Source organism: Lithobates pipiens, unplaced genomic scaffold, assembly GCF_037356315.1.
Source record: "Lithobates pipiens isolate NorthernLeopardFrog02 unplaced genomic scaffold, aLitPip1_a1.2 Scaffold_30, whole genome shotgun sequence".
NCBI lineage: Eukaryota > Metazoa > Chordata > Amphibia > Anura > Ranidae > Lithobates > Lithobates pipiens.
This window is the reverse complement of record NW_027507791.1, coordinates 51,706,941-51,729,575: the sequence shown is the minus strand read 5'-3', so window position 1 is coordinate 51,729,575 and position 22,635 is coordinate 51,706,941. Positions and strand designations below refer to the sequence as shown.

Below are 22,635 nucleotides of genomic sequence, written 5' to 3'. Positions count from 1 at the left end.
ATGTGGGTGTGCAATGTACAGAGATAGGGACAATTGTAGAAACTCACTCAGGTTGAACTGGATGGACTGGTGTCGTTATTCAATCTTACTAACTGTGCAAAAAATTTTGAAGTGCAGTTGTCACCCTGGTTGAGCTCCCCAGGCCTATCCCCAGTGGATTTCATACTTGACATGATACTGTGTTGGGTCAACCGCGTGAGGATTAACACCAGGTTTCACTGATAGATGATGGCCAGCGCAGTAGGTCATATAGGATTTGGGTGGAAAATGCTTGTTGAAGCTTTCACGACCTAGGCTGAGGTTTAAAGATGATAGGAAAAATTGTATGTACACCGTGACTTGTTGAAACTGGAATCTATGACATGATTGTAACTTTTGTTCCTTAATAAACTTTTTTTCTGAGAAAAAAACAAAACAAAATAAAAGGGACTAAATATGAAAAGTTCATTGCTAGGGAACATACTCTTTAAAACGGATATTTTCATTTTTGGTAGATGCTGAAGAGTTATCCACCTGGCGCTTTCTTAGGTCTGTTAAACAGATCCTTATACTTCAATTCCTATGTCTGCACATCTGTTGTGACTATAATGTTGTGCTTTTAATATATTGTATATAATGGAGAATGCAACAGTAGGAGCTAAAACAAACAAAGATGGACAGGAACACCCAATACTACCAGATGGATAGGACGTCATTGGGAATTTTGGAAAGTCAATCTTCTTGTTGGAGGATCCAAGACAAATAAGAAAGCAGTCCACCAAGCTCCATCTAAAATATCAGTTTTATGTGGATTGATTCTTTAAGCGGTATTTGAAAGTGTAGGAATAGATTGGAAAATAGCTAAAAGTTGACTTTTCCTTTAAACAAGAACTGTCTGTGTTCCCCTTTAGTCAAATATTAGACTGGCCACTTGACTGGCTTGGCTAAAAACGGCCATCTGCCCCTTAATATAGAGAAACGTATAGCTTTTATAGCAGTACTTCCATAATCATTTTCGCAGCTGCACGCCTGTAAATCTACCATAAAATGCAGAAATGAGAACCCTTAAATTAATTTTTCCTAAGGTTGTCCATGATTTATAATATTATACAGCTAATATATGAAAAGCTAGTGCTGCAGGGAGGGATGCAAAGGATATTTTAAGGTGATATTTATCTGCACAGCGAGCCAAGATTTGGAGTCATTCTTGAGTTCTTATGTGGGGCCTGTAGGGATTATACAGTAGTCACATTCCAATGACGTGAACAGAGCGCATTGACAGGGCGTTCGTGATTAAAGAGAGCCTGCCTTCCATCTGTATAGATTTCAGTGTTACAAATGCAGGGAAGGCAGGGGGGGGGGGGGGTGGGAATGATTAATAAATACTGCATTAACTGCATAACCAATGGGGGATATCTGTATTAATAATGCTATAGAAGTAAATGGTGTCTGCCACAGGCCTGCTACGCCCATAAACTGTTTAAATAGGTGTAAAAAATGGACAAATATTACTAACGTCTGCCAGGAACCTTGTTAACTTTGGGGGTATTGTGTTTTATGGCTTGGTACATACCAAACAAGCCTACGATATGTTTAAAGGCATGCACGGAGCTATGAGAAAAAAAAAATTAAGCACGTGCCATTCCTTCAGAGCCCTGTGCCGTGAGCCGGAGTCCACGAACCCAGAAGCAAGATGGGTGAAGATGAAAGCTGTGTCCAGCGATGACATTATGACACTATATATATATATATATATATATATATACACACACACTATATTGGCAAAAGTATTGTGATGCCTGCCTTTACACACACATGAACTTTAATGGCATCCCAGTGCAGGCCGGTCAGGTTCCTAGACAACAAACTCGCTAATCCATGTCTTTATAGACCTTGCTTTCTCTTGGTCTCATCAGACCACAGGACATGGTTCCAGTAATCCATGTCCTTAGTCTGCTTGTCTTAAGCAAACTGTTTGCAGGCTTTCTTGTGCATCAGCTTTAGAAGAGGCTTCCTTCTGGGACAACAGCCATGCAGACCAATTTGATGCAGTATGTAGCATATGGTCTGAGCACTGACAGGCTGAACCCCCCACCCCTTCAACCTCTGCAGCAATGCTGGCAGCACTCATACCTCTATTTCCCAAAGAAAACCTCTGGATATGACGCTGAGCACGTGCACTCAACTTCTTTGGTGGACCATGGCGAGGCCTGTTCTGAGTGGAACCTGTCCTGGTAAACTGCTGTATGGTCTTTGCCACCGTGCTGCAGCTCAGTTTCAAGGTCTTGGCTATCTTCTCATAGCCTAGGCCATCTTTATGTAGAGCAACAGTTCTTTTTTTCAGATCCTCTGCTTTGAGGTGCCATGTTTGCCATGAGGTGCCATGATGAACTTCCAGTGACCAGTATGAGAGAGTGAGAGCGATAACACCAAATTTAACACACCTGCTCCCCATTCACACCTGAGACCTTGTAACACTAACGAGTCACATGACACTGGGAGGGAAAATGGCTAATTGGGCCCAATTTGGACATTTTCACTTAGGGGTGTACAGACTTTTGTTGCCAGCGGTTTAGACATTAATGGCTGTGTGTTGGGCTATTTTGAGGGGGCAGTAAATTTACACTGTTATACAAGATTTACACTGTTATACAAGCTGTACACTCACTACTTTACAAGTGTAATTTCTTCAGTGTTGTCACATGAAAAGATATAATACAATATTTACAAAAATGTGAGGGGTGTAGTCACTTTTGTGAGATACTGTGTGTATGTATATATATATATATATATATATGTGTATATGCTGTATAGCGCAGTTGTGTACATCTCAGAACTGGCTAGACCGAACTATAAACCCTTTAGTGGGTGGAACGGTCCAGTGTAAAAAGGGAGAGAGGAGTGGGCACTAGGGAGGAGGAGAGACTTTCTGACCCCTCTTTCAAAGGCCCAATACACAAAAGAGGTTGTACGGACATCATATGCTGTATTCTCATAGTACTCGCCATTATTGCCTATGTGGCCGTGGGAATTGTCGCCTGGACATATGGAGACCCGAGGAAGGTTATATACCCCACTGACAGCAAGGGGCAGTTTTGAGGTCAAGTTGGAACCCCTAGTGGAAAAAATCCAATCTTGTTTTACTTCAACATCACGAAGTGCGCTAGCCCCCTTGTGCTCCAGGAGTTCCAGTATCCAACGCCGCAGATCTGTGTTGAGCAATGTCCGGACCGTTTTCTCACGTACTTCGTTGTTGCAACAACCCAGCAAAACTTTGACTTATTTTACTGCAAGAGGTTCTGCAGATATGACTTCCACAAATTCTCCAAGAGCCCAGTGGAGGTGCTGAGAGATCAAGATTGGCCATGATCACTTCAAGCAAACCATTCACCATAAGGTGCTTTCCAGCTATTAATATTAGGAAAGGACTGTTGGCAATGAAACAACATTTGATGATGGTAAAGGCCAAAAACAGCGCAATGTGTCTGACCTGGTGGAAGGAGCCAAGAAAGCCAACGTGGTATTTCAGCTATTGATTTAGCTGGTTGCCTTGCAGTTCATCGTTCATAAAAATAAACAAATAAGAAAAACATTGAAAAAAAAAAGATCATTAGGGAATTGTGGGTGGTTTTACAACTTTGTAGTCCCAGAAATCAATTTAGTAACTGTATGCAATTCCATTGGTATTTATATTCTGTATACTCCAGCTAAGACCTGAAACTTTACAAGAGTCTGTTAAAGCAGTGCAGGAAATGGACCTCATATGTGCTCATTTACCATGTAAACGGAACGTTGGTAAAATGATGTGGGTTTTGATCTGAGATTAGTGAAGTGTGACAGACCTAGCCGGGACACAGGCTTTTTGCGAGGACTGAATGCGAGCCTCTTGTCGACGGATTATGGGCCTTGGATTTTAAGGGGCACAGGGTGAATGAGAACCCCACTATAATCTGTGCTAGTCAGATTCAATGCTGTATATATGTATATATAATGTGTGTTGCCTCATGCTGTTGGGACACACACTGTCAGATGCTAATGTCATGAACTCCAGCCACCTGTCTGTTGGCTTGTATAATGTAAATGAGTTTAGTCTGGCTTGTAATCGTATTCCACACATTTTTGTTTGGGCTAATTAACCCTGTGTTGATGTTTATGGTAATGTTTATTGAATTGTTAATGAGCTAGGAGCCGAAAAGTCTTATCCCTCAGTCAACTAGTCTGAGTGTTGATTTAGATAATTAGCTCATGCTAATTAGGTTAGGTTTTAGTCTTCTACTGTATTATAAATACTTGGCATTTTGGTTCTAATAAATCAGTCCAGGTTGAGCAGCTAAGCAAGTGTCATCTTGTTTTGTGCTGGTGAGCAGTTGGAAAATCTGATTTCTATATTCAGACTTAGGAAGCGGTATACTGACGGAAGCACTCAATCGGAGTGTGGGATCGGTTCCGTCACATGAAGTATTGATGAAGGGGTAACAAAAAAGGACTCTGTTGTGTCTTGAAACATTGCATTCGTTTACATGATGATTTCTTTAACCCTTTTGTGACCAGAGGCTATTGATATCTAGATACCTAGGCTACATTTAGCAGCATCAGAATGTTTTAACTAATTTGGAGATAACGCTATAATGAATTGCGTACCTTGTTCACATTTTTATTTTATTTCATACACTGTTTTGATTTTAAAAAAAACCCTACCTTTTTTTTTTTTTTTTACTAATGGACTGTCAGATGCACAAAATAAAAAATAAAAAATAAAAAGTTTGATTATTTCCATTGTTTTTTTTTTTTTGATCAAATATTTTTATTTTATTTTTTTATTACGTTTTACAAAAACCAAAGGTACAAAGAAGAAAACCGCAAAATGAAAAGAGAAGTATAGTAAAATGGGCAGCAGCTTCATAATCCTGAGCAGTTCTGATATACAGATCACTTTTAAGATATAAAATTAGTAAATCTAAATACAGTCTCTTTATAAGAAAAAACATATCTATTGCTCTGTACTAGTCAGTGTACAAAGTTTACACAAAGTACAGCATAGAGCACAAGATTATATAATGGGATGCAGGTACAAAAGCATAAATCCGCTACATTGTGACACCTTCTAGCATTGAAAAATCCGTAAAGACACTAATGTCAGGGGAGCTAAGCCAGGGGTTTGCAACCATGGATCCCAGAACTTCTCAAATCTGCGAGGAGTTCCCCTTTGTTGATAGCTATGGCATACTTTAAGCCCTTGTACACACGGTCGGACATTCCGACAACAAAATCCGTCGGATTTTGTCCGACGGATTTTGTCCTAAAACTTGTTTTGCATACACACAGTCGGACAAAGTTGTCGGAAAATCCGATCGTCCGATCGTACGTAACGTGATGACGTTATTTCGTTAGGACGGGATTACGTTCAGGCTAGTAGCCAATAGCTTTGGTCTAGGAATTTGATCTGAGCATGCGTATCACTTTGTCCGATCGGAATTCTCTACACACAATCGGACAAAGTCCGATCGGAAAGTTTTATAGCCCAGCTCTAAAACTTTGTCCGTCGGATATTCCAACGGAAACAATCCGATGGAGCCCACACACAGTCGGATTATCCGACAAGGCGGTCCGATCGGACATTTTCCGTCGGAATGTCCGACCGTGTGTACAAGGGCTAAGAAGTGTAGAATTGACCTGTGATCACCACTCCTCCAACGTAGGTGGGAGAGGGGACAGACATTTAGATGCAATGCATTTACGTGCCAAAAATAATAATATGGAAAGAGGGATTCTAAAAGTAGGTGGAAATTGTCCTCATCCGAAAACACCAATGCAAACATCAATGGATCATTTATCAAATTAACCTGAAATGCCCTATTGATAGTGTCAATGATTAGATGCCAATAGTGAACCAGCTTGGGGCAGCGCCAGAGGAAATGTAACAGATCTGCTGAAGGGTTGTGGCAGTGAGGGCAATCAGAATCTTCCTTGCAATTCCATTGATGGAGCTGCGTGGGCGTTCTATATGATCTATGAATTACAAACAGTTGGGATAACCTCTGCGTGAACGAAAGGAAGGCCATTTGAACCTGACCTAGTATCACCTGTCATGTCTCATCTATTTCCCCAATATCTTTTCCCCGTCCTATCCTACCAGGGATTCGAATGTTAGCCTAGGATTTAACTATTTCAATTTTTAAATTAATTTGTAGATTTGTTTTAATATGAAAATTATATGTGACAATTACAATATTAATTAGATAAATGCTGCCAACTTCAGACTTGAGGTGGGGAGTTCACATTCATGAGCAATAAAGTGACCCGGTCTCTTCTGCCAGTGATAATACATACCAGAAATTTCACTGGAACTCAATTTTTTCCTGGATTTGTGATATACTTTTAAATAAAATGTCTGCTTTATCAATTACAGTTCTGTAGAAGAAAGTCTTTTCCGTGGCATGTGTGTTTTCGATCATTTCCTGCATACAAAATGGAAGATGCATTATATTTACAGCCTTCATTCTGCGTGAGAAATAAAAGGGGAAATCTTGCAGCCAGGACCTTTGCATATGTCTGCATATAATTATATGCTATGGAAACAGAGTATCCTATCCTAAAATGACAAGGCTTATAGTAGTTCTGCAGTTTTACTTTCCTATAGATTACTTGACCTTACATTATAGTAAAACAGATGACTATAAATGACCAATTCCTGGCACACGGTGAAGAAGCAAGAAGAGCAACATTTTGGCTATAACACCTGTTATAGGTTCTGTGTAATAAAACACACAGGAAAAAAAACTGAAGTGCATAGACCCCATTTCAAGCCATCTGTTTTGCGGCGGTTTGGGGTCATGTGTTTCCCGATAGTGCTTCTTCACTGGTGGCACTTCACTGTCAGAAACGGAATGGCGCCTTTGGAGCAGGGCTGGACTGGGACAGAAAATTGGCCCTGGACTTCATCCAGACAGGCCCACTTACATTTTGAGTGTCCCATCAGCACTCCCTTACATCAGAATGTCCCATCACCAGCCCCCTTACAACAGAGTGTCCCATTGCCAGCCTCCTTACATCAGAGTGTCCCATCAGCACCCCCTTACATCAGAGTGTCCCATCAGCACCCCCTTACATCAGAGGGTCCCATTACCAGCCCCCTTACATCAGAGTGTCCCATCAGCCCCCTTACATCAGAGTGTCCCATCAGCACCCCCTTACATCAGAGTGTCCCATCAGCCCCCTTACATCAGAGTGGCCCATCACCAGCCCCCTTACATCAGAGTGGCCCACTGAGCCATCGGCCCACGGGAAACTCCCGGTAGTCCCAATGGCCAGTACATGCCTGCTTTGGAGTAGGTATGACCGCCAACAATAGGATCACTAGTTTGACATGCTGCTTAGGAAGATATTTTCTGTCCAGGTGAAGGGCTTCAGACAAAACAGAAAGTAAGGATTAATCCCTCAAGTAGAGATACAAAAATCATTTGAAACCCTCTTCTCCTCTGCTCATTATTTTTTTTTTATGCAATTAAATAGTGACATTTTATGGTATAACCACATATTGGCGTAAAGAATATATATCTGGTTCTTCAGCTTTAGGAAACTAGAAAATAAGTTAACCCTCCAGAGACACACTGGAGATTGTGACAAAATTAGGACTCAACCTGGGTCCTTCAAACCGTTGGCTACCAGAGACATTTTCTCCAGCATTAAATTAATTTTAAAAGTGTTAAAAAAATCATTTTGAGTCCTGACCTTGTTACTATACAGTATCCTAAGCCCTTATGAAGGGAGAACAGCTTGGCCCCCGAAATGTGTTGGCTTTTGGTTTCTTGGAGTAAAACTCTTCTGGCTTTGGAGTTGATTTACTAAAACTGGAGGGCTCAAAATCTGGTGCAGCTCTGCATAGAAACCAATCAGCTTCCAGTTTTCTTTTTGTCAAAGCTTAATTGGACATGCTGGAGTTAGAAGCTGACTGGTTACCATGTACAGCTGCATCAGATTGTTCACTCTTCAGTTTTAGTAAAACAACCCTTTTATATCCTATAGTTGGTTCACCTCTTGACCCCTGGATTCCTTGTTAGGTGTCAGAAACCATGAAATCAGACCGAGACAGAAGTACAGTTAAATCACACTTGTTTAATAATAAAAGTAAAAAGAACAAATGTAGTCAAAACAAGTTCAGTAACCATAACGGATAGTCAGCCAAGCCAAAAGTCAGGGATCAATGTAGTGGAACAGCAATCAGGATCTGGAGCCAGAAGGGATGTCAGCAAAGCCAGTCTTTAACCAGGAATGCAGGAGATGTTGCTTGTGATGTTGACCAAGGTGAAGGCCGAGCTCCTCTGGACAGGATGGCTTAAGTAGGCGGACTGACGAGCAGGATATGACCAACAGCTGAGTAACTGTGGAGAGAGATGGGAGCTGGCAATTAGCCGACAGCCCAGCCCTGACAATCAGTAGATTCCCCCATGCACAATAAAAAGCATGGTTGATGTTTACCGTTATATTCTGACAGCCACTCCTACGACTCTAGTATACCCAAACAGTGACTACATTTGATGGCTGCAGTCACTGTTCAGGCAAAAATGGTTCCCAGTTCACTTACCAGCAAGCCTGCAACAAACTGTCTAACAGTTCATGGGGTTTATTGGCACACATTTGCAAATATATGCATAAGCTGCAGCACCCACGTGAAAATACCCCAATGTACTGCGGTCCTAAAGCTATAGTTTTGAGAGCCTTCCAAATTGGAGCATAGACTTATAGACTTATGCCACGTACACACGACCAGACTTTCCAGCAGACTAGGTCCGACAGTCTTCCCGACGGACTTTCAGCGGAGTTTCAACTGACTTTACGAACGAACGGACTTGGCCACACAGCAACGGACTAAGTCCGTTCGTAAGTCCATTCGTTTTGAACGTGATAACGTAAGCTTGACTAAACAAGGAAGTTCAATAGCCAGTAGCCAAAGGCTTCCCTTGTGTCGTATTTGGTCACACAGAAGAACGGTTTTCCCAATTTTAGTCCATCAGAATTGAGTCCGTTAGATTTGGAACATGTTCTATTTCTAGGTCCGTCTGATTTATTTTTCGAAAAACGATCGGACTAGCCCACACATGATCGGATTGTCCGACAGACTAATCCCTTCGGACCTAGTCTGCCGGAAAGTCCGGTTGTGTGTATTAGGTCTGCAATAAACTGGGGTGCAGTGATGTGACCACTGCAGCTTATGAATATATTTGCAAATGTGTGCAAACTAAACCCTTTGTTTTTAACAAGAGCTGTTAAACAGGGTCAGTTCAGTTTGTTGCAGTTTGGCTGGTAAGTGACAAAAACAGGGCCAAGGATAAATCCAAGGGAAAAAAAAACAAGCTTACTTACCGACCAGCTCACAGACAATCAATTAAACCTGTCTAACAGTATGCGTTAAAAGCAGGGGTTTAGTCCGCATGCATTTGCAAATGCATGCTTAAGCTACAGAGCCTCGCCACGGCACCTTGGTATTTGTGGTACCTAACACTAACTTATAAGTGTCTCCACAGTGGAAGCTAATGCATTCTAATGGATAGGTGAGGGCACGTGAACTGAAGGGGAGCCTACCCCTTCCTAAAGGTACAGGAGCACACTGAGCACCTAGCATGTAGCTCAATGGCTGCAAAGGTGTCAGTGCATTGCCTGACCAATATACACAACAGTGACACAAAAAAATACGCCACTTCCCCCATCTATAGCTGGCCATTGCGGTAAGCAGCATTGGAAGGCTACATAAGATAAAAACTGTCTGGTAAGTGAGCTGAGAATTTTTGTTTGTTTTTTGACATGCATGTGCTCCTTGCTACAAAGGCTAGTTATAGGTTGGGGTGGTTTCCATTTATTTGTACACGAGGGGCCTGGACAGCAGGGGAGTGGGGGAACAGATACTAGAACAGACCCCCCTGCAGTGCAGTCCGAGGGAGAAAGAGTAGAAGCCATTACCACTGCGGGGGGATCCACAGAACTCACAAGTGTCCACAATATGGCAGTATAGCCAACCCTCCTCCTTGGTGGGTGCCTGGGCCACCCTTTTGAACTGGTAGGGCCCAGGCCCAATACAGGTTGGCTGGCTGACTGGTTTGCCATCCCCAGCTCCTTGGATTTTCAGATTGAAATTTATTGCTGTGGATGGTGCTGATACACCCATAGCTTAAATTTTGAGGGGTGTATGGCCACCATTAAATGCCCTAGCAGGTCATCACAAGTTTAAGAGCAGTCTAGTTGGAATAATAATATTTCTTTGCTAAAAAGACTTTGACTCCACAAGAATTACTTAGGAACAATTCCAGATCCAACTCATCCAATTTATTCCACCCTTGGATTGAAGACTTACTTATTGAATGCATGATTTTTCTTGAACAACCATAATGTTTTAAACCACGACATGTTATGGGCTAATTATTCACCCAATAAAATAACTAGAACGAAGAGAAGAGATTTTGGCTAATTCTACCTTAACTGTTTTTTTAAAATAACACTTAATCTTGACACAACCGCAGAACTTCAAAAGTCCATATATAAAGGCTATCATTTATTACCCAAGACCAAAAGTGTCATATTTATGTAAACTCCATCTCCTCAACACCTCTCTATATATTAGACAATGTGCACACAAGCACGGTTTTGTTCATCGTGGCTGCATCAGCTGTTCCTTATCCTCACGCTGAAGTTAGCCTGTTGTCAGGCCAGATACAAAATACTGTAAAACACAGAATGACCTTGTTGGGATTGCTATCTGGCCCAGGCTACAAGCCATCACAGCCAGATGTCTCCCAGCTGTGCACGTTGCGCCGCTTGCCAGGCAGCCAATGGAGACCTTTTTTTCTGGTTTCAATCTTGAGCTCTTGTGGAACTTATCTACACAAGCCAGGGAGGTCTCACATTGCAAAGCGCAGCTCCCTTCTCCAGGAGGCTGATCCTCAAATATTTATTAACAACGTTATTTCTCGAAGAAGACAAGACAGAGCCAAACTGGATTAGAGAGAAAAGAAAAAGCCATGTGTTATCAAAGTCACCTCAAACGGCTCTTAAAGTAGATGTAACCCTAATCGCTAAAATCTCATATAAGCTTTAAAATGTTCATGCAATTTCCAAAAGTCCTTTTCAATAAAATGTACAAATGATAGCAGATCTGTAATTACGAATATATCAATAAATGTGTTTTTTTTTTTTTGCAAATAGTGTATGTACCTGGATGTGACTTAGTATCAGTCTCTTGCAGTCTACTGTATAGCAGAGCTTAGAGAGAGGGCGGAGGAGAAACACAAGGAGCCATTAAGGTGTGTGTTGCAGTGCAAGGAATATACTGATAGGTGGAGAGAGTAAAGTGACAAAGAGATTAGGTTTCACCAATGGAAGGAGCACCAGACCAAATGATAGTAGAGTCCTAATTGATTTATTAGTTTACAATAAAAAACAGCAACATGCTTTTTCACAGCCAGAATACACTCCCCCTTCATCAGGGCTCCAGTTAAAATAAGAAATTTTGCCCCGTACACACGATCAGAAATTCTGCCAGCAAAAGTCTGATGAGAGCTTTTGGTTGGAAAATGCGATCGTGTGTACGCTCCATCAGACTTTTGCTGGTTTAATTTCGGCCAGCAAAAGATTGAGAGCAGGTACTCAATTTTTCAGTCAGAAAAAGTTCCGATTGGAAATTCTGAACGTCTGTCAAATACCGATACGCAATTCCTATGCATGCACGGAAACAATTCAACGCATGCTCGGAAGCATTGAACTCAATTTTCTCGGCTCATTGTAGTGTTGTACGTCACCACGTTTTTGACGGTCGAAAGTTCCAAGTTCTTTTGTGTGACTGTGTGTATGCAAGCCAAGCTTGATCGGAATTCCGTTGGAAAAACCATCCAAGTTTTTTCTAATGGAAAAAAACGCTCATGTGTATGGAGCATTAGAATAGACTCCAAATAGGGATTTCCTCTGCGCATCTATGCAGAGAAGTTAAAAATCCCTGCATCTATAGCCACCAAAATTCTAACACTAACCTCTCTAACCCTGAAAAGAAAAAAACGAGTATACATACCTTTTCTACAGACATTACGATCCGATCTCCAGTGGTGGAGGCTTTGATCCCACGCTGAGCTGTCAGCCGTGGGTTCGTTGTGGAGGCAGGTGCAGAGGACAATGGAAGCCCCATAGTAACACTATGGGTGACGTCACTTCCCATTCATTTCTCTCAGAGCTTCCGCCACTGAAGATCAGGTCAGATCACCTGCAGAAAAGGTATGTATACTATTTTTTTTCTTTACAGGGCTAGAGAGGTTAGTGTTAGAATGTTGGTGGCTATAGCTACAGGGATTTTAGTTTTTGCATGGACTTCCACTTTAATTGCTAGACTAAGTGAGTTAGTAGCCAGCAGCAATGTGGACTCCTTCATTATTTGGCCTGAAATTCCTTCTATTGGTGCATGTTTTTATTCTGGAAACCTGTTGGTTACCCACTGGAGCAGCCATTCTGAAGCAGGTTTACGTGGACCCTAGGAGTTTCTAGAGGTTCCTTAAGCTCTGGCTGATTGACCTCCCATTTGATGGTGCCCACGTAGTTCTGGGGCCAACACCACTAGTCAAGTGAGCTGTAGGACAGCAAAGATTGTTATAGCTATCTGTATGGGTGTCCTTCTGGCCACCAATGTATTATTTCCACTGGCCACCAATGTATTATTTCCACTGGCCACCAATGTAAAGGATGTTTTTCCCACAGATCCTCAGTGCATTGATTTTAGCAGAGATCTAAAAATTATTTTATGAGTTCCTGTAAGGTAGAGAGGTTGGGAAAGGCTCCACTGGAGGGTAGTCCTTTCTGTTGTGATCAGCCTGACCGATTGCTTTGGTCATTTTCCTTTCTTCAGATTTATAAATAATATCCATCATTTTTTTTTTTTTGTGATAAAACAAATCCAATGCAGTGCTATGTTCACTTTAACATGATCCCAGTCAAAGGCAACAAATCTCTGTTAATATTCCACAGAGTGTTTCTGTGTTGATTTGAAAACCCCACCTAAGATAGACAAAGGTCAAGAATTGTAATCCCAGCCCAGCAGATGTTCGCAAGATTCTTTGAGGGGTTTGTTGTTTTATTATAAAAGAGGAAATCTTAGATTTATGTAACGTTCGAGGGAAAACATTGACTGCAAAGACAACCAAAAAGACCCTGTCACCAGTCACTTACTTGACATGAGAATAACCAAGGCCCAGTGGGTTGCAAACATTGTGCTAATAGGAGTGATTTTTGTGTGATAGGACGCAATTTCGGCATAGATGCTTACACAAAATATTGTTCTTCCTCAAACCTTTAACTTTAGCTTTTGCCAGTTAAATTCCCAAAAGACTAAAGAAACAATGTCACACTGGATAAAATTTACAAAATGGAATTAGGTTTATGGCCATGGAATTCTGGTTTCATCAAACAGCTGTTTTGGCAGGTAGTTGCATCCAGGTGCACTTCCTCGAATAAAGGATAGCATATTGGATATTATTGACTTTTACTATGGCAACCTGGACCTCACAGTCTCCATTAAGTGGATTGCAGTCTTTTCTTTTTAATCCACAGTATATCAAGGATTGCATTTACATTTTTTCTGGGCTTGAATTCGATTTTTGTAGGGTTTTTAAAGAATAAACTTTATACCACGGATTGTCGAATTGCAGCCTTTCTCAGCCAGGCATCATAATTTCTACATATTTTATGAGTCGATATTTTATGAACTGTTTCAACTTATAAGTAAACGTAACCCAATATGAATTAAAAAATCCAAGATTATGTATTTTTTTTATGTCTGTGTTGTAGTCCTGAAGAAGGGGGAGCACCTAAAACGAATTGGCTGTTCTGTGCTATCTCATTAAATGCCTTTTGAACTCTCAGATCTTCTTTTTGGTGTTCTCATTGGACTTGTGTGTGTAAAACTCCAAATTTGGCCCTCCTGCTTTCAGGACACCTCATTTTTGTTGAGCAGCTTTACTGGTGCCACCGTACTGTATCCAAATGGCCTACTGTTAATTTTAATATTTTAATTTGGAGCCTCATTTTACTTGTTACAGCTGCTGTCTGGTGTCTGTAGGCACCTTAAGATCAGCAATGTTGGGAATCCTCAACCATTGCATAAGGTTTTTTGTTCTGCAAATAATAGTAGTGAGCCCATGACTAACTTTCTATTGATTATGAGAATCACTGATGCTTCTCTGATCCTACAAGTCTTCAGTCACCTTAGATCACCGTCACCAATGATCTTGGCCATAGGCACTGGTTGGGGTTGTACCCTCACTTTCCATTTGTAACTTTGAAGTCTCTTGTATCATGGAAGTCTTCTGTGGGAGGCTTTTTGTAACATGGTACAGGACTCTGACATTCTTTTGCAACATGGCAAATGTTTTTGGACAGTTGCCTGTAATGTGGCAATGGTCTCTGACAGTCTCTTGTTACATAACACTAGATAAAACTAGTTGCAGGTACAAACTCCTATGTTCAGGTAGCAGAGATTGGTCAGGCGTGAGTCTAGTTCCTAACAAGCCACTCTTAGCCCTTGTACACACGGTCGGAGATTCCGACGGAATGTGTCCTATCGGACCGTTTTGTCGGATATTCCGACTGTGTGTGGACTGCATCGGACTGTTTCCGTCGGAATATCCGACGGACCAAGTTTTCCAACTTGACGGTAAAATTTTCCGACAAAATGCTCCTATCGGACATACTCCGATCATGTGTAGCCTACTCCGATGGACAAAGTGCCACGCATGGTCAGATCAAATTCCTAGACCAAAGCTATTGGCTACTAGCCTGAACGTAGTCCCGTCTTAACGAAATAACGTCATCACGTTATGTACAATCGGATTTTCCGACAGTTTAGTCCGACCGTGTGTATGCAACATCACTTCCGGACCTCTTCCGGAATTATTCCGTCAGAATTACTCCGACGGATTTGGTTGTTGGAATCTCCAACCGTGTGTACAAGGGCTTACCCTTCAAATCGGTCATACACCTGTATGCAAAATTTTTGGACAACCCTAGTTTATCGATGACTATCAGAAATTTCAAAGAAAGTATTCATTACTGACTGATAGACCAATGTTAGAGAGTGACTTTAATTATTATGTTATGTTCTTCTTGTTTGCAGTACATGGAAATCAGAGATGTGCTTTGAACTGCCGCCCCATTGGTTACCGTTTCTACGTCCGCCACACAGAGAAGGTCCAAGATGGCTCACCCTGTGAACCTGGTTCCTTAGATGTCTGCGTTGATGGCCAGTGTCTGGTAAGCTTCCTCTGTACAAACCTTTAGTGTGAAACATCAAGGAGGAATTTACTATCACTGGATTCATAGCCAGTCTTTATTTTTCATGAGTATGTGTTAAACATGTCTCCTGAAAATCATAAGGTTGACTGACTGTCTCGGTATGAACCTGCAGATTTCTGACCAAAGTTTGTCTAATAAATATTTGAGGTTACAAGTGTTGATTTTATCAGACAACCTCAAGCCTTTGCGTATATGTGTCATTACGTCTTTCTCTTGGTCATTGTTTGCTTGATCCTAACATGCGACCTTTCAAGGCAAGCTTGCCCATTCAAAATTTCAGTAAAAAAATTTGGAATGACAATTGCTTGAAAACTAATCAGAGCTTGCACATGGATTTCAGATGGTCCGAATAGGGAATTAAGGGCAGGTAAAACATGTACAAATTATTAATTGTTTCCCAAACATTTAAGCTACAAAGACATATACCATGACAAAAAATGTGCTATTCCAACAATACTAGAGATGATATCTCATTGAACATATGAGCACCCCATTGCAATGCATAACACATGTGAATATGTACCTACAAACCATTGATTTGTTCCTTGATTCATTTTATTGAATTAACCTGAAAATAATGAATGATGTAAAATGTCTCCTTTATGTCCAACATCCCTAAACTGCACACTATAGGAAGCTGGAAAGACAGTAGAGACACCTGGCAGTAGTTGCCTCTTCTCCTATCGGGTGGATGTCATTAGCCTTGTTAGTTGCACATAGGTGATATAAGGATGACTAACCTTACTCACCGTCTTCTGCTGTCTCTGTTGTGGTCAGCTCTGGAAGCTCAAAAAGATAATTAAAATGTGGAGAACATTCTTCCTAAATTCAGCCCATGTGTTTTGTTTTATAATATTATAGAAACACATGTGAATTCACCTAGTAGGGCAGTGCAGAGAGCAATAGTAATTTGAAAAGCTTGGTGTTTTCACTGTGGGGCCTCCTGTGTGGTAACATAAGGGCAGTAGCCCTCCAGGAGGAGAATATAAGAATAAATGCTTGTGTTGGTCTAGGGCAGCGGTCTCCAAACTGCGGCCCGTGGCTTGGTGCAGCCAGGGTTGGTGCAAGGTTTTTTGACACCCTAAGCGAAAAACCTAATTTTACTGACCCCCTTGGCTCCACCCCCTCTGCCCTGCCCATGTATACTTCTCCTTTTTAATGAAGCGCCCATAAAATGCATCCTCACCAGCGCCCATCAAATGCAGCCGACCAGCACCCATCAAATGCAGCCGACCAGCACCCATCAAATGCAGCCTACTAGCGACCATCAATGAATGTTTGCTTGCTTCCATTCATTCGAGAGTCTGGACACAGACACAGTCCTCCACCGCCGCTGCACCTCTGACACTATGTGTGAACGGAACGGTGGCTGCCTGCTGATGCTGAGACTTAGTTGCTTGCTGCAGAGAAAGGAGAGTAGGAAAACTGGTGGCCTAGTTTGCCCAATGCTTGCTTTTATTCAGCCCCTGGGATGCTATTTTATTCACTGACACCAATGAAAGGCACAATTCCTCCCAATGACACCAACAATTGGGGCACAATTCCTACCAATGATATCAATGATGGGGCACAGTTCCTCCCAATGACACCAACAATTGGGCCCAATGGCACCAGTGATGGGGGACTGTTTACTTCCACTGATGCTGGGAGATTTTGTACACCCAATGGCCACAGTCCCCCCCCCCCCCCCCCCGCGAAGGATCGTAAACTGGCCCATTGTTTAAAAAGTTTGGAGACTTCTGGTCTAGGAGGAACAATAGACCTCTGTTATTTATCTTATCACTTGCTCTCCCAGCAGCTGGCGCCCTTGTCTGCTCTATGATGTGCTCCCAGTTGTGGGCCCCTTGGCTTCCTAACAATGCAGGACTGCTGATCCTGCATTGTACGTGATAATGCCCAAGTGTCTGCAACTGATGGAGTTGCAAAGGGAAGTGTTGATGAGGAACCCATCAAGCAGCTGGCAGTAACCCTGCGGAAGAAAGGAATAAGGTAAGTATAACCTCTTTTTTCAGTTCCCCCTGGACAAAAATGAGCATGTCATCCTTGGGGAACCCAGTTGAAAGGATCAATATTAATTATCATTAATGACTTGAATACTCTAGTTGCTTGGCTTTTATGCTTATCCACATCCAACAGTTGTAGTATTTTCTGAATCTTTCTAACTAGAAGACATATTCATATTACAAAAATGCTTATGTCTCTGGTGGACTTTTAAGGCACTGTATTATTTCAAATGATTTTAGTAAGGTGTATTCATAATTTCAAAAACATTTATTTAGAAAATATATAAACAAAAGCAATATTCATGTATAAAAACAAGGAATGTTTGAGCATATCTATAAATCTATACGCTGCTATATATATAAAAATCTACATACAGTTTATAGTCTCTTGAGCCCAACGCGCTTCAGAGTGCTAAGTTGCCTTCTTCTTCAGGGGTATATGCGAAAAGAGGCCACATTTAGATTTTAAAGCAGTGTAGTCAACATTCCAATAATTGTAACTTTAAAAACATGCAAAGTTCCTTTAAGTTCCCACCCTGGAGACCCCCGGTTGCACAGATGTATGTAGATGTTCACGGATGTCACACCCAGGAGGGGAACCACCACTGGCCCAAAAACCCCCCTCCTCCACACCAGGAGGGATAGCTTAAAAGGAGGGCAGGGAGATCCTGAGGACACACTGGGGTCGGGAAAAGGAAACCCTGTTAAGGATAGGATTATTCTTGCACAGATGAAAAAGAAAACATAGAACAGCAGCTCTTATCAACAAACGTTTGTTTGTGACCGCTCACCTCCACATACAGCAATACAATGAAGGGTATATGTCTCCTAAAGCATATACCCAGGTTGCAATAATTTCTGTAGTGTGTCTACATAGACCGTCTCTTGTAGCATTTCAACAGTCTCTGGCCATCTCTTGTTGCATATTTATAGACCTACAGTAGAAATATAGGGAAAACTTTTTTTTACATATTGAATAGAGCAAAGAAGGGTTACAACCCCTGTGAGAATTTGTTCCTCCATCTGTGTCCCATTGCGGAGGTTTCTCTTCACTTCCTGCCCCATAGCCCCATCTTCTGTAGCATGGCTACAGTCTCTGACCATCTCTTATACCATGTCCTCAGTCTTTAGCCATCTTCTGTAGCATGTCTGCACTTTCTTGTAGCATGTCTACAGTCATTGACCATCTCTTCTAGCATGTCTACAGTCGTTGCCCATCTCTTCTAGCATGTCTTAAATCATTGACCATCTCTTCTAGCATGTCTACAGTCATTGACCATCTCTTCTAGCATGTCTTAAGTCAATGACCATCTCTTCTAGCATGTCTACAGTCATTGGCCATCTCTTCTAGCATGTCTAAAGTCACTGACCATCTCTTCTAGCATATCTACAGTCATTGACCATCTCTTGTAGCATGTCTACAGTCATTTACCATCTCTTCTAGCATGTCTTAAGTCATTGACCATCTCTTCTAGCATGTCTACAGTCCTTGACCATCTCTTCTAGCATGTCTACAGTCGTTGACCATCTCTTCTAGCATGTCTACAGGCGTTGACCATCTCTTCTATCATGTCTTAAGTCCTTGACCATCTCTTCTAGCATGTCTACAGGCGTTGACCATCTCTTCTATCATGTCTTAAGTCCTTGACCATCTCTTCTAGCATGTCTACAGTCATTGACCATCTCTTCTAGCATGTCTTAAGTCATTGACCATCTCTTCTAGCATGTCTACAGTCGTTGACCATCTCTTCTAGCATGTCTTAAGTCATTGACCATCTCTTCTAGCATGTCTACTGTCATTGACCATCTCTTCTAGCATGTCTTAAGTCACTGACCATCTCTTCTAGCATGTCTACAGTCATTGACCATCACTTTTAGCATGTCAACAGTCTCTGACCATTTCCTGTAGCATGTCTGCAGTCTATGGCCATCTCTTGTGTCATGCCAGTAGGTTCTGATTAGTTCTTTTGCATGCCAACAATCTCTAACAGCTTCCTGTACTATTACATTAGTTTAATATGATGTGTGGCCCTTTTCTGGTGTCAGGGGCTGCAATTGAGGTTCCCCATATTTAGGTAAGTTGACCACCACTGTTTTAAATGATTTGTTGAAGACAAAAGGTTAGATTAAGTTGGTAACCAGAAAGCTAGAAATTTCAGATGGTTAATTCAACAATGGAAACCTCTGACAGGTTTTCTTATAATGACAGTATAGCCTGTGTGATTTAACGCACATTCCTCATTGTGCGTTAATGCATGATAAGAGAATTGTTATTCTTGGGGCCGTTCACACATGTGCACTTTGCTTCTACTTTATTTGACTTTTATTGGCCAAACAAAAACTGTTGATTAGTTGAAAACCCACTAAAACGCGTCAAAAACACTCAAAAATGAAGGAAAAGGCAGGCGTATAGGGGTGAACCCAGCCTTCATAAGTATTCTACAACTGTTTACCAGCGATCTAGAAAGTCATCATTCATGCTGTGTTATAGAAGTTGGCTCTCGGTTAAATGGCCTACCTCCAGCTTCCACTGTTGGATATGTCTATTTTCCTGGATAGTGGCCTACAATCCTGAGATCATACAGGCCTTTCCTGTATTATCTGTCCCTTCTTCCAGCGTACCGTCACATCACATGGACCAGTGCTATCCATTAACAAAGCTTATTGTTTGCTGCTCCTAAATGTTGCTACTTTACCTCTTTCATCCAGATCACATGTCCATTGAAATTCTCCGGCAGATTTTCATTCCTGGAGACTTTGTAACCTCAATCACTCGGAATCAGGCCGCAGTTCACCTTAATCCTGCTCAGAACACAGCGTGCCGATCAGATTAACACTCTCAGATCTAGTGATATCATGAAAATTTGGGTCAGTGTAAATCACGGCTACCCCAAATTTAACAAGGCCGTTTGTTGTTAGGATCTGGATAATCTTTAATTTAATCTGGCTCCATGTACAAAACGGTGCCCTTTTACGGTGTGGTATTATGTACGGCATTATTGGCAGGGATGTGGAACAGATATACTGTATCTGAGAGGGAAAAAAAAAAGTAGACCTTTAACCACTTCAGCCCCGGAAAGGATTCACCCCCTTCCCGACCAGAGCATATTTTGCGATTTGGCGCTGCGTCGCTTTAGCTGACAATTGCGCGGTCGTACGATGTTGCACCCAAACAAAATTTACGTCCTTTTTTCCCCACAAATAGAGCTTTCTTTTGGTGGTCTTTGATCACCTCTCCGGTTTTTATTTTTTGAGCTATAACCAAAAGAAGAGCAACAATTTTGGGAAAAAAAACGCAATATTTTTAACTTTTTGCTATAATAAATATCCCCAAAAAAATATGCAAAAAAACTAATTTCTTCCACAGTTTAGGCTGATACATATTCTTCTACATATTTTTGGTAAAAAAAATGCAATACGTGTATGTTGCTTGGTTTGCACAAAAGTTATAGCGTCTACAAAATAGGGGATAGATTTATGGCATTTTTATTATTATTATTTTTTCTACTACTAATGAGGCGATCTGCAATTTTTATCGGGACTGCGGCATTATGGCGGACAGATTTTACACTGTTAACACTCTTTTGGGACCGTTGACATTTTTACAGTGATCAGAGCTACAACCACTGAGTACTGTATAAATGACACTGGCAGGGAAAGGGTTAAACACGAGGGGGTGATCAAGGGGTTAAGTGTTGTCTCTGTCATATCACTAGGCAGGACGGGGGAAATACCTTGTTTACAAAGGCATCTCCCCGTTCTGCCTCTCCTCAATCATGGGCCGCCGGAAAACATTGAGTTTGGGTGGGCACACTCGTGCCCACTAGGTGGCAAATTCAAAATGATTTGTGCTGGTACGCCCCTTTGCCTGCCTGTGCCATTCTGCCGATGTAAATCGGCGCGCAGGGGGTTGGCAAGCGGTTAAAGGAACTATTTTTCGCTAATACTAAATTTTGTTGGAGTTGAAGCAGATTTCCAGGTAGGTGGCAGAATGTATGCATCAGTATGCGCAGATTTCCCTTACTACCCAGGCTTTCCACCTTGTTACACCCCCCCCCCCCACCCGCCTCACTGCAGTGCTGCTGGCTTCCCTCCTTTCCTTTCCTCTCCCGCCAACTGATATTTCAAGATGGAGAGCGGGGGAGGGGGCTATACAATATGTCGTTTACCGACACACTCACTCACTGTGTTCATTTATAACTGAAGTATAGTTCACAGTTTTACAGACCCCTTAATTTCCTGAGTAAACACAAAGAGGGATCGGTACCGATCATTCCTGTGTCCATTCATACCGGAAGCATAATAAACTGTTTACAATGTTTCAGTTTGTGAATGAACAGGAAGCCGATCAGCACAGAGCAATTACATTTATTCACTGTCCAGTGCAAAAGAGACTGTGGGTAAAAGCATGTGTGTTTGAGCTTTGGGGTGCACACCTTAATACAATGGCCTGTGCGCACCTATGCACAACAAATAGTTTTTTAGGAGCAGTATACTAGATAATGGTTCCCTATGCTCCGAAAAAAGTTTTATTGTAAGCTAAATTCTTTGTGACTTGGATTCCACATTGTGTATACATTCCTTTGACCTTGTGTTCCACGTTGATATGATTTTATCCCAAGTTGTCTGCAGATTTGTTGGTTGCCGATCTCCTGCTCTTCCCCATCCCAAAGGTATTCAGTTGGATTTAGATCCATTGACTGCCCTACCATCTGTGTGCTGGAATTTAAAGTGGAGTTCCACCCCAAAAAAAAAAAATTATTACTGTGCTTAAAAAAAAAAAAAAAAAACATTTGGAGAATTTTTTTTTTTTTACCCGTGTCTAAATGCCTGTTGCTAGGGGGTCCCTCTTATTCTGCCTCCTTCGGCGCCTGGGCTCCTGACGTCACTTCCCTCGGCGCAGGAAGGGAGATCTCCTCTCTCACCTCCCTCTTGTCAATCATCTGGGACATGTGACAGGTCCCAGATGATTGCGCGTCTCGCACATGCACAGCCGGGTGCCCACAGTTAAAATGCAGGTGCTGAAAAGGTGAAGGGGGGGACAAGCGGGACCGATTATTAAAAATCAGCAACTGCAGTATTTGTAGCTGCTGACTTTTTTTTTTTTTTTTAAGCGGAACGCCTCTTTAAGATTCATCAGACCAGGCTACATTATTCCAGTCTACTACTGTCCACGTTTTGTGAGCCTTTGTCCACTCCAACTTCAGCTTTCTACTGACATGAGTGGAACCCGGCATAGTCATCTACTATTGTTGCCCATCCCCCTCAAGGTCCTGAATTTTGCACTTTCCGAGATGCTTTTCTGCTCACTACAGTTGAAAATAGTAATTTT

At 41.8% G+C, this 22,635-nt stretch overlaps 1 protein-coding gene across 4 annotated transcripts in view; it reads left to right on the top strand.

Annotated features, from left to right (window-relative positions):
- Nucleotides 1-22,635, top strand: part of ADAMTSL4 (ADAMTS like 4) — a 341,665-nt gene that overhangs the window by 221,153 nt on the left and 97,877 nt on the right. For all 4 annotated transcript variants that reach the window (XM_077464215.1, XM_077464216.1, XM_077464214.1 and 1 more), the window contains one exon: nt 15,122-15,258. In XM_077464215.1, the coding sequence (XP_077320341.1) occupies nt 15,122-15,258 (137 nt within the window). The remainder of the gene's footprint in view (nt 1-15,121; nt 15,259-22,635) is intronic.